The sequence below is a fragment of the Gymnoscopelus microlampas genome (genome assembly GCF_963454915.1).
Source record: "Gymnoscopelus microlampas genome assembly, chromosome: 12".
Lineage (NCBI taxonomy): Eukaryota > Metazoa > Chordata > Actinopteri > Myctophiformes > Myctophidae > Gymnoscopelus > Gymnoscopelus microlampas.
This window is the reverse complement of record NC_139949.1, coordinates 26,653,549-26,665,871: the sequence shown is the minus strand read 5'-3', so window position 1 is coordinate 26,665,871 and position 12,323 is coordinate 26,653,549. Positions and strand designations below refer to the sequence as shown.

At 43.6% G+C, this 12,323-nt stretch overlaps 1 protein-coding gene across 1 annotated transcript in view; it reads left to right on the top strand.

The window, feature by feature from the left end:
• uvrag (UV radiation resistance associated gene) overlaps positions 1 to 12,323 on the top strand; it is a 105,767-nt gene that overhangs the window by 60,839 nt on the left and 32,605 nt on the right. The window contains exon 13 of the mRNA XM_084073275.1: positions 372 to 447. Within this exon, the coding sequence (XP_083929401.1) occupies positions 372 to 447 (76 nt within the window). The remainder of the gene's footprint in view (positions 1 to 371; positions 448 to 12,323) is intronic.

Below are 12,323 nucleotides of genomic sequence, written 5' to 3'. Positions count from 1 at the left end.
AAGTGTTACAGACTGTAAATGCTGCTGGCTACAGAAACGGAAACTGTCAACAACGGAAGAATTCCTTGCCAATTACAGAGTCAGAAAGAGATAGATTGGGTTAAGTCTCCGAGGGTTGAATTTTCAAGGAATGCAAAACATTTCAATTCCCAGGAGTTGATCAATATGATATTTTCAAAAGGCCCAATATGTGCTATGTATGCTTCTTATTTCTTTGAAATGTTAGTTGATCTTTGAATGTTTCCTCATAGGACCTCCACACTTGTTTAAAACATAAAGCCTGTTTTTATTTATTTTGTCTTTTGCACTCCATTGGTAAACCGCTGTTTGTGTGTGACTTCAGGTTTATTCTCTTCTCTTGTCTTTTACAGATTCCCCTTGTACCCCAGAGGAGAGCGGTTTCATTTTGAATACGGGGTCTACTTGCTCAACAAGAATATTGCCCAGGTAACGTGTGAACACACATCTGTTGCACACATCCTCCCTTCAGAGGTTCGGGACGTTTGGAAAGGCATCGAAATTATTTTGACAATTCACGAATCTCAATATTATGGAAAAATCATCCAGTTCTGGAAGAAAAATCTTTAAATTCACCCCTGTACAGCAAATGTTTTTTTTTTACAGAGGTCATGTAGTAGTTATTAATATTTATGTCCTGAAACTTGAAAATGGAAACACCCACACAGAGGAATGTGCACACAAATGTATGGATTCACTTTGGGGTACAATATAAGAAGTGATGGTCATGGTGATAGGACTGATGTTGGATCAGATGTTTTTCTTAGATCATTTACAGTATATCCCTCTGGAGACATGTACAGTATTTGGAGAAGCACATAGCCTCGTAATGAATTATGTGTGTAGGTTGTGTTTTTCATTTTGCACAGTAAATTAAATTTTCCGATCTAAATTGGTTTCTCTCTCTCTGATATTCACCTTTCTCTCACACAACCCCCCCCCCCCCCCCACACACACACACACACACACACACACACACACACACAAACACACACAAGCCTCGGGGGAGGGTCGAACTCTTGACCTATCTGTGCACACCTAATGTGGTGACCTGGGTGTCAGTCTCCATGCTCCCCGCAGTCATTTAGCATTGAACTTAACAATTTCCATCCTAGTGGCTGTCTTTCTCCCTAGTCCAGCAGTGAGTTTGTGGAATGAAGGGCCTCTCTAGTGAATTAGATGGGGCAATTAGCACTAGCAGGTGGATGGTTTCAAGCTGAACTGCACTTTGGGAGGTTTAAGTTGTAATACTGGACCACAAGCTGCTAGCCAATAACCTAATCTGCCATCTTCCCACTAGTCCAAGAACACGAAACTGAGGAAGATGGGAAAACATTTTTGACAGCAAAAGAAAATAAGGTTAAACCAAAGGGGACGGGCAAAGGGGCCTGCTGGGTTTTGAATAATCTCTGGATATACTGGTTGTCTAGTTTATAGTTTATATATTTAAAAATGCCTTGCATGTAATGAATGTTAAATGATTTCCCCCCCAATGTTGGTTTGAATTGTAATGATATAGGAGAGGTTCAGATTGCATATAGCCAAGGATTCATAGACTTTTTGCCTGGCACTTTCATGCAGTGGCGAGTAACACCGAACCCAAATTTAATCTGACAGTCATTCCATCACTGCTGGTAACCCTCGGTGCTGCCAAGCCGGAGGCGAAATATTAGCTTGGAAAGAACTGCTTAGGATGGTGTCATTTGATTGACTTTACCGTACTGTAGTAACTGTCTCACACACACACACACACACACACACACACACACACACACACACACACACACACACACACACACACACACACACACACACACACACACACACACACACACACACACTCTTGTGTGCATACAATATACATTATGTGTGTGTTTGCACCACTGTGACTTGTAACCCCCTTTAAGACCTGGCAAAAATTGTTGCTGTGAACCTCAAAGACATTTTTACTCCCTTCATCCCTCCCAGATGTTAAATGAATTGCATTCTTCCATGACATTCTTTAACATGTGGGGTAACTAGGGAATCTCTAGACAGTTGTGAGGCGGTCTTATCTTGAAATACTACTGGAAATGTAATACAAATCAAATTTAGCTGACCTGCATACAAACGGTAGTCCATTCGAATGAATGAGAACACAGCAGGTGCTCCTGTACCTCGTCCTTGATGAACCATGGAAAGTTTCTGTCTTCCCCTCTGCACTTCTTCATTTATTTGGATCCCCATTATTTATTATTTATATTGTTATTTATTCGGATCCCCATTTAAACTCCAGTGTGAGGCAATTGGTACTGTACATGTAGCTATACATTTACAGATTGATAACTGATAATAAAGGTATAGTAAACTGTGTGATGACCCTCTGGTTTGCCAGGGACATATTTGCTATTTGCCAGGACTTACTGTGCAAGCACAGCTAGACAGGGACTGGATCTTCCCTAGGGCCATTAAAAGCTGTCCACCTCTAGTCATGTTCTCTCCTATATGGAGAGAAACACTTTTTGTTGTTTTGACGTTGCTCCTTTTTGTTGTTTTGGCTTACAACGAGCCCACACCATACATTTTCACTCATCCGCCCATCTACACTACTTCATGGACTGACAAACCCTAGAGAAGTTTTGTTCATTACTTGTGTGGTTATTAATATAAATTTGGCATTTGGGGTAAGTGATATTTTTTGGTTAAAACAAAATGTATTTTGTTAAAAGGTTAAAGCACTATATTCTGATAGTAATCATTGCTATAGAGTGTTTGTTCAGTAACAGGAGTCTCCCCGTCTCTCCAGCTCTTTAATAAACAGAAAATACATGTTCCGGTAGGTGTCAAAATCTCAGCCAATCAGGAGAAAGTACCCATTTTTAAGCTTAATTTGTATAGTGTTCCAGTTCTAACTTTGTCTGCTCATTTCTTAGTGTCATCACTTCCAATTTCACTTGTTTAATCTGTATCCTGATTGAGTTCTCTGTCCTGGTTGGATAAAATTGGAAATTAAACTGAAACTGAAACGAAAATGCATTTTCTGTTTTATAAAGAGCTGGAGAGACAAGGAGACTCCTGTTACTGAACAAACACTCTAAAGCAATGAGTACTATCAGAATATAGAGATATTTAACACTTATTTTAACCAAAGAAAATCACTTACCCTACCTTTAATTCGTGTTCATCTCTTATTTGTCGTGGCTCTTGTGCCAGGTCATGACAAAGCGGTGGCTCATCCGTTTCTGTTATCCAATCGTGACAAATTGTGGGCTTGTGTTTGGACTTCAGTTTTGTCTTAACTTAACCCAGAATGTATTTGAGTAGTGTTCATTTTGTGGCCCTGTGAGAATTGTCTGGCAGGCTACGAGGATGGTTGTAACTCCTATGTTCAGATCTGGCAATGTTAGGGAGGGGAATGGTCTATTATGGCTGCCACACATACAGTACTGTTTAACCCCATTAACCCTGGCGTCCATATTTTGAGAAAATCGTCTAAATTGTTCAAAATCTTAAATTTTATTTAAAGCTCAAAACACATCACATTGTGAGCTGTTAGATCTGCTATTTCCACTATTTGCTAAATGAGGTCATACATTATTGGGCTGTGTCTCAGTTTTGGCTTGTGCTGGGTACATTTTTAAGGACAGGGGATTGTATTGACTAACTGGTGTGCACTAGTTATATTTCTGATATCCCCTCCGAGGTTCAGCAACGTTTCCTCTTTGGGTTTCATGTTGGTAAGTGTTGTGGTGAGTGTGGTTGGAGCAGTTGCCTCAGGGGCACATCTGCAGTTTCAAGGAGGTTGCCAGTGTGCTGGTCGCCTTTTACATACCAGCGGGATCTAGTGTGTAAATAAATACCCATCGCTAGTAGCCACATAAAGACTAGGGTTGAGTTAAGATGTGATTAGGCAGATAGAGGGGACACGCGTCTTTTCAGTCCACCCCATTTATGTCTGGTGCACACTTGTGTCAATACTACACAACCACTTGCTTCCAATGGTTTTGTTTAGTTTTTTTGTCATAAAGCTCAGTTGGAGAAGCAGCTGGATAAATTCACAAGACCAGTCATTGACGATTTCTGGGTTTCGATTATTGAAAGAAAAAAAGGCTAAATCACTGTGCCTATAGTGGCATGATGCAACCAAAGCTCAAAGTACTCGATCTGGACTCCTGTTTGTACTGTATGTGGCTCTTGTAGGAAGTGACATAAAAAGAATATCATTGAAAATCTTTTGTGAAACAGGTGCTTGTGATCAATTGAGGTAGGCTTCTGTGCTGCCTTTCTCCCAACGATAGTAATACTGGCAGTTTTACCTCCATCTGTGGTATGGGGTGAATGTTTTAAATGTCTCACTCAATAAGCTGATGCTATCTTCAGACTTGTTTCAAGGCAAGGTTTCGATTGGGCTGCATCTGGTGCGGCCAGTATGGAGTCACTTTGATCTCTAACACTAGAAAAGAGACAGTATCAGTGTGTTGAAAAAAAAACTTTTTTTGGTGCTCAGATTCCATTTGACACAGAGCCATGTCTGTCTTGGTCATGGAGTGTGATGAACCTCCGGTTCCATTCGCCAGGGCTTGTGCTGTTCTCTGCTTATCTGTTGCAGGTTCCTGGTGGATGCAGCCGGAAGGTCATCAGCTCGACTGGGAACACCTCTGTCCGAGTGTTCCCTAGGCCTTTAAAAGCTGTCCACAAATAGTCAATGGAGTCTCGCTCCTCTATACACCCTTGCTGTTGCTTTGACCGTGCTCATTTATGTTCTTTTGGTTTAGAACATCACCACACCATACATTTACCCCATCCACCCACACTACTAATGTCACTGACTGACACACCCAAAAGCGCTTTTGTTAATTTCCTTCCTTGGGTTAGCAATAAATTTGCATTTTTCTTTGCTATAACTTGTGTGCGTCTCCCTTATTTGTTACAACTGGGAAAAGGCCACTACTCTAATAGTTGCAAGCATTAATTGCAGATTTTAATAATAATAATAAATCATAAATGAATTATGTAGCACTGTATCTAATCATGGCAGAGGCCTACAAATAGATGACAAACGGTTATATTCTTAACATTTGCTCAAATTGTCCAAATAACGTTATCTATCATTCTGTGCTTGCATCATACTGTATGTACTGTATAATAATGTTAATATAATGTTGATAGTTTGACTCCAGTCATGTCATTGCTACTTATTTTAGTTTTACTGTCCCCTCAACACTGTCTCTCACAAGCTGTTTCTGCCTCTGTGCATCTGGCTAATAAAGGCACCAGCATCGGTAGCTTCATCGAGCTTTGACATTCATTTAGATGTGCTGCAATAGGCCTAGGGTTCCAGTAAAACATTTGAAGATGTAATTTCACTTGGTAAAGTTAGAGGACAAGAGGCAAGATGTGTGTTGAAAAATATTGGGGTTATTTTCATCGACCTGGAACACAAAAGTTGTTGAAATAGTGGTAAAAATCCACCAGATGAATGGAAATGCAGGACTTTATTTTTATGGTCACTTTTAGCTCATGGTGCTCTGATGAAGGCTCTATTCCGAAATGCGTAAGCAGCCTGAAGTAGCCCAATAAAATATGTCAACCCTAGCTAAAAGTCGTACATTTTTATTTTGGAGTGACACTATTTCCACTCATCTGGTGGTTGTTTCTCCACAAAGTATTAACTGTAGCTGAGAACCCGCAGCACAGGAAGGTAATCAGAGGAAGTGCACCTGCTTTACATCTCGCGTTAAAATAGTGCTTTGCACTGAGATCAATAGTACAGTACATCCCCAGCATTCTTATAGGATGAAATCACAACTGTTATTCAAAGCATTGTCTTATTCCTTCCATGTGTGACTGGATATGGTAACGTTAAGGACACGTTACTGGGTTGTCTCAAAAACAACGCCACATGAGTGTTCTAACTCCAGATTCCAGATGATTGTGATATTTAAGTATTGTTTCAGAACAGTAGAAGTGGTAAACATGTCACAATTGATATAATTGAATCCACCACAAACAGAGCTTCCCAATCCTTACACGGTGGATCTCCACACACCGCATGAAACTGGGCCCTCCTGTGTGTCTGATCACTTAGTTCCTCAGATCTTGCGCCACACATGTTCGAGTTTTAGGAGTTTAACACTGGGAAATGCATGAAAGCATGGAACACTGTCATGCTACATGTGATTTCCTCCTGCTTTTAAAAATCTAATTGGGTTTCGTTAACCTTGTCATTTCCGAAAGCTTTATCATGGAGACTTGGTTTCACTCCCAATCTCTTGACCATAGTATGTTTTTTGTTAATTTACTGAAGATTGTATTAGGAAATGTCTACATTGTTGACCCCAGCATATGGGAAAATTGAGCATGGCTTTTTCTCTCTTTAATACGACTAGAAGTTCGGGCCGCTGCGCGGCCCTCACATCTAGCGTCCGCGCGACGTCGCACTGTGTAGGTGTGTACATGTAGTGTGCAAGGAAGTAGTAGTGTTGAGTAATGTGATTGAGGCAAGAGAAGTATTGGGTATGAATGTAGGCGGGTTGTTGTTGATTGAAATGAGATTGCATTGTTTGTTAGATAGCATGGTTTATTGGCATGGTGTGATGTCGGACAGTGTTGGTGGCAACATGTAAATGTGAGAAAGGCAAAATAGCAGTGAAATGAAATGACATCCAGAATAACATTAACAGTGAAGCATTAATCAGGAGCAGGTGTACAGTATGTTGCATTGGGGGGAGAATACAAACAAAGGCAATGGCAATTATGTTGAAGAATTAAGGTCATTTGTCACTATGCAATCAGGGAGTAGCAGCACATGCAAAGTGTTTGAATGAGCATGTTTGGATTAATAAAAGAGTTCGGGATAAACAACGTTGTCAGTAATTCCCTCATCATTGTTCACAATGAAAACTTTGACGGCGCTGGCTCTCTTTCCCCTGGAGAAGGCTGTGTAGAGTTGGCCATGAGCGAACACAGGTTGAGGCAAGTAGATGCCAACTCGTTCGTTCTCTTGCCCCTGCCCCTTATTGATGGTAACAGAGAAAGCTAAGCGGATAGGGAACTGTCGTCTGATGAAGGTGAAGGGAAGCTCCTCATCTCTGTCATAGTGAGGTATCCTTGGGAGGAAGATTTTTTCACCCCTGTTTGTGCCAGCTGCAATCTCACACTCAATGATTTTGTCCATCATCTGCAGTACCACCATTCTGGTGCCATTCTTGAGAGTGCGGTCGGGACCTGCTTGCAGGTTTCTCAGCAGCATGACTGGGGCTCCTACTTTCAACTTGAGGTTATGATCAGGCATTCCAGAGGGTGTCAGTGAATTGAGGAATTCCACAGGCATGGAGTCCTTGTGGTCGTCCTCCAGAATTGTGTCGGCTGAAAAGTAGACTCTCTGTTCTGTAGGGAAGTCTGCCAGGCATATGTTGTTGATTTCTCTAATGTCATTATTCAGAGGAGTGTATACAGTGCCATTGAGAAGGTTGACTTTGTTGACACATCCAGTTTGCAAGTCAGGAAAGGTGAATGAAATGAGAGTTTGGAGATCGTGAACCAAGTGGTGGGGTTGAATGCGGACCTGCCATTCTGTGTCCTCCTCGTGTGGGAGTGTTCCTTCCCCTAATGGAAGGAGATAGTGGGAGAAGTCCTTCTCTGCTGCGTGTGTTCTCATGTTGAGGTTTAGCTTGTGGTGTTTCATGTGAGGATAGAGTGTTGACATCTGGATGCATGCTGAAACTATCTGGGGCCTGCCTGCTCTTTTGATAACGGGGAGGGTTTGCCTTGGGTCTCCACCCAGGAGGACAGTTTTGCCACCCCAAGGCTGCTGTGAGTGCATGAGATCCCTCAGTGTTCTTTCCACACACTCGACGTTAAAGCGGTCAACACTGAAAATCTCGTCCCAGATGATTAAGTTGCTGTCTTTAATGAGCTTGGCCAGATTGGACTCTGCGTTGATGGCACAGACAGAGTCTTGGAAAATGGGGATTGGGATCTTAAATCGAATGAGCGGTCCTACCACCCTCCAGGTTCTGTGCTGCCAAGCCTGTGCTGCCCACACACAGCACAATGCCATGCTCTGCGCGTATCGTAGCAGCAATGACCTTAAAGGTAAAGGTTTTGCCATATCCTGCAGGGGAGTTGAGAATGAACTGGCGTGTGATGGTTTCTTCTTGTGGGGCATGCACTGCCTGATAGACGGATTCGCAGAGTGCCATTTGTTCCGCAGTGAGCTTAGGAGCAAGCGACTGTACAATTTGTTGTTGCTGTGTTATGTTGAATTTTTCAGATCTGAAGATTTGTGTCAGCCTTTCCTGCGCAGTTAGTGGTCTTGGCTGTGGCATGTCATTGTAGTTGGATAGACCGCTGCCCATTTGTGAGAGTTCATCATCAATTGCAAGCAGTAGCTGATTTTGTATGAATGTTGTGTCTACTGCGTCTGTGGGGCACCTTTGTGCAGTGGCCTCCGCATGGAGAAAGTCTTCACTGAGCTCTGCAAAGAATCTGTCATACAGATGTTTGGGCTCTGATGGGTGACAGTAGTGGAGGATGATGGCAAAGGTTTCGCGGACTTTCCTTGGAGATGCGTAGCGTGACACCTCATGCATGGCGGTAATCCATTCTAGATCGTCCTGAAGCAAGCCCATGGCTAGAGCTGTGTCTTTGAAAGTGTCATAGTGGTTGCCATCATGTACCTTAAGGTCTTCATAGGTCTGTGGTCCTCTGATATGTGCTAGGAGCAGTTTCAAGTAGAATCTTTCTCCTTGGAGCACGGATACATTGGACATTCTTCCTATTGTACGTGGAATTTCCCTGTCCTTGGGTGCGTGGACTCTTTTATTCCACATGTGGGCCTTCCATGTGTAGTGTTCGGGAATCTGCATGTATAGATATTGCCTTGCTTCAGGGTCCTGGCTGTTTAGTTCGAAGAAGGCAAGCAATGTAGTGGGTTTGGCTGCTGCTATGGCCTCCTGTGCATGGCCTTCTCTGAAAGTTTCCTGTTGTCTCTGTGTCGTTCTGTGTACTGCGTAGTAAAGTTTCCTGTTGTCTCTGTGTCGTTCTGTGTGCTCTGCGGGGGTAGGGGCTACGTGCAGTAGAGGGGGTAGGGGCTACGTGCAGTAGAGTTGCAAGGCAACAACACGTGGACGTGTGTGGCATTGGTAGCGTCGCTGAGGACACTGGCATTGGCCAGGGCATCCAGGTCCTTTATAGTGATGGCTGTGCCCCTGTCATTATGGTGATGTCAGATAGTGTCAGACATCTCCATATATGGAGCTGCCTATATCAGTTATGCCCAAATATGGGACCGTGATGGCTGTGCCCCTGTCATTATGGTGATGTCAGATAGTGTCAGACATCTCCATATATGGAGCTGCCTATATCAGTTATGCCCAAATATGTGGGTTCTCTGATGTCAGACCAAAATAAGCACCCGGAAGTGAATTTCGCGCTGGGGAAGAGATTTGCATAGTATTGGGGCATAATGCGTTTCATATTTATTGTACATCATGGAAGTAGAGTAACGGTATGGGAAGCAGCCGGTTCAGAGGCAGAATATTGAGGAATTTTGGGGTAAAATGTGGAGTTAGTTGGGCCATGTGTGTGCGTGGAGACCGCGCACACACACATGTGTAGCCCCATGAGTTTGGCCGTCAATTATAGGTGCAAGATTTACCAACAGGCTGAGTTTCAGTTGTGGCGGGCTGTTATTATTTTGTTTGTGGTTTTATCAAACTTTGTGATTTAATTTGCTCCTTTGGTTGGACTAGGCTTGCCGTGCGTCTATAGTATACTGTATACTGTAGGAAGTCCAATGTCTGTTTACTGATGGAAAACCAGACCTAGGCGACTGGCTGCTTGCTGACTGGCTCACTGTCTCATTTGCTGACTGACTGGAGCCTGGGTAAGAGACATTAGCCGTCCATCTCTTATTAAATTGCCCCATGTGGCTGTGTTTGAAAATGATACAGAGAAGCTGGCGAGGGATCAGGGTCACAGCAGGAGGGCACTCCTTTGATGTGGTAGTGAGAGAATTTTGCTTTTATTTATGTCTGATGTCATAAGGCCAAGGGCGGGGATGAGGGGGCCGATTGGGGTTCATTGGATGCCAGGTGGTCAAAAGACGTCTATTTTGGCACTTTCAATTCCTTTGTCAGTAGAGAACTTTAGAAACGCCTCTATACTTGAACCCGATTTCTCCAAAGTCGTTTTCCTGTGCATTCTTCAAATGTTGCAGCACCCAAGACGCTGATGAGAGCAGCCTACTCCCGTCCCATAATGTACTGGGCTATTATACAGGTGAGAGAGTGTTGCTGGGACAGAACTCCCCTCCACAGGAGGCGCAATTGCTAAAGCCCATAACTCTGCATCTACTCCGGCAAATTAGGCAAGTTAGTGTGGCTGGCTGTAAGGGAAACCCAGTAGTCTTATATTTGGAGACTTGCCATATGCCTTATTCACTCACTCCCTGTGTTATCCACTAGGCTAGGCTGTTGTGAAACACACATGTGGGCCTGATTACATGACAACCAACACTACATGAAATCTCTACGTTTGTAGGAGGAGGGGGTGGACACAAACAATTAGCTCTCAGTCGCTAAAGCCAGGGGTATCAAATTTGTTGGCTCCAGGCTCAGGAAACGGGGTATTTTAAATTAAAATACAACAAATCTGCAGCAGCTGAGGGGCTTGGGGGGGCGGTGAAGGGGGTTAGGGGGTGGCGGTCAACAGCCCTGGGTGCACCTTTGCTCGTACCTCCAGGAGAAGGAAAGGAAAAACGGCACCTAGGCTAACGCCTGATATATATTTCATTGCACATCATGTCGAGCCTTGATAATAGCCGATTGTAGATCTGCTATTTTTGATACACAACACCGGTGTGCAACAAATTATTAAACTCTCAGTTTCCCACCTCCCAAATCTCTGGTCCATTTCACACCAGGCTGAGTGCCATGCTGGTGGTCTGGAGCCTGCGTCAGTGTGCCCGCTGTCATTAAGTGTGGCAACTGTGGCTCCATAAAACAAGGCTGTGACTCATGGGGGAGCCTACTGTGTTTAGTGGTTAGCAGAGGTGGCAGCATGCAGAACAGGAGTCGGTTAGATGGAGGTGCTCCTGGTGGAGCCATTGTAAAAAGCAGGAGGTGTTCTTGCCAGAATATCCCTTTCCTAAATGTTGATGCTGACAGTAATAGCGAGGATGAGGCCGTCTTCCCATCCCATGTTTGTTGACTTTTCCTAATCCCCCGTGCACAGAAACGGGTCTGTCTGTACTAAGTCTGTAGTGCTTTATTCTGGCCTCTCGCCTCTTCTATACTTTCTTCCTACCATCCCCCTTTCTCGTCTCCTTTGTCTCTGTAAATCTTCTGTGCTTGGTGTTTGAGCCCCCTCTCCTCTGCCTTCCACTCTTCACCTCTGTGACGAAGCTCCTGATGAACCCAAACATGAGAGCTGTGAGATTTTTGGCAGAGCCCTCTAAGGCCATTATCTCATTTGATAGAAACCATATGACCCAGACAGAGACGTGCAAAAATTTGCTGATACCTCTGTGGATCTCAAAACCGAAAAGTATGCTTGTCTGACCCAGTCCTGTCAAGAAGGTTAAGACACCCATGTGAAAACTATCCTTTGCTATTACCTTATTTCCTTTGTCAGAGTGTTTCTCTAGTAACAATATTGGATAGGAAAAGAAACATAAGGCCTACAATGTGAAATGTGATTAGAATGAATTCCCAAATATTCGAACAAAAGGCATGCAATTTTTTGCACATTAAGTCAGTTTTTCCACAGTATGAGCTGGCAGTCATCTACACAATTGTGTGTTTACCCTTCGTCAGTCCACAGGCCTGTGAATCAGAAATAGCGGTGTGTACAGCGAGTGATTGTGTAATGGACATCTGTGGGTTACAGAAATACATGCTTCCCATTCCTCCACAGTCTGGTGTATAAATGCACAGAACACAGACCTCAAGTTCTCTTTGTTGCAGTGTATGCTCTACAGATCGTTCCCGTGTGGTCCCTTTCATTTTGTTCCAGTTCCTGCTGGAAAGCACAATATTGAACGAGCTGCCAAACGATGCCTATCGTGGATCTCTTCTGGATGGTACTGATTTAGGATGCTTGATCATAAACCATTATTGATCATAAACCTGACAGGTAGCTCTCCAGGCTAATGAGGTGTGTGTGTGTATACAGTACATGAGAGAGGATGAAGAGGAATGTGGGGCCTGTAGAGCATAGCACAGATTTAGAAGCAACTATTCCAGGTTTTTCCCCAGAATCTTCATGGTCTCTTTCTCCTTGTCCGGCCGAGTCATGTGGTCTCTGACTCACCCCTCAATGAG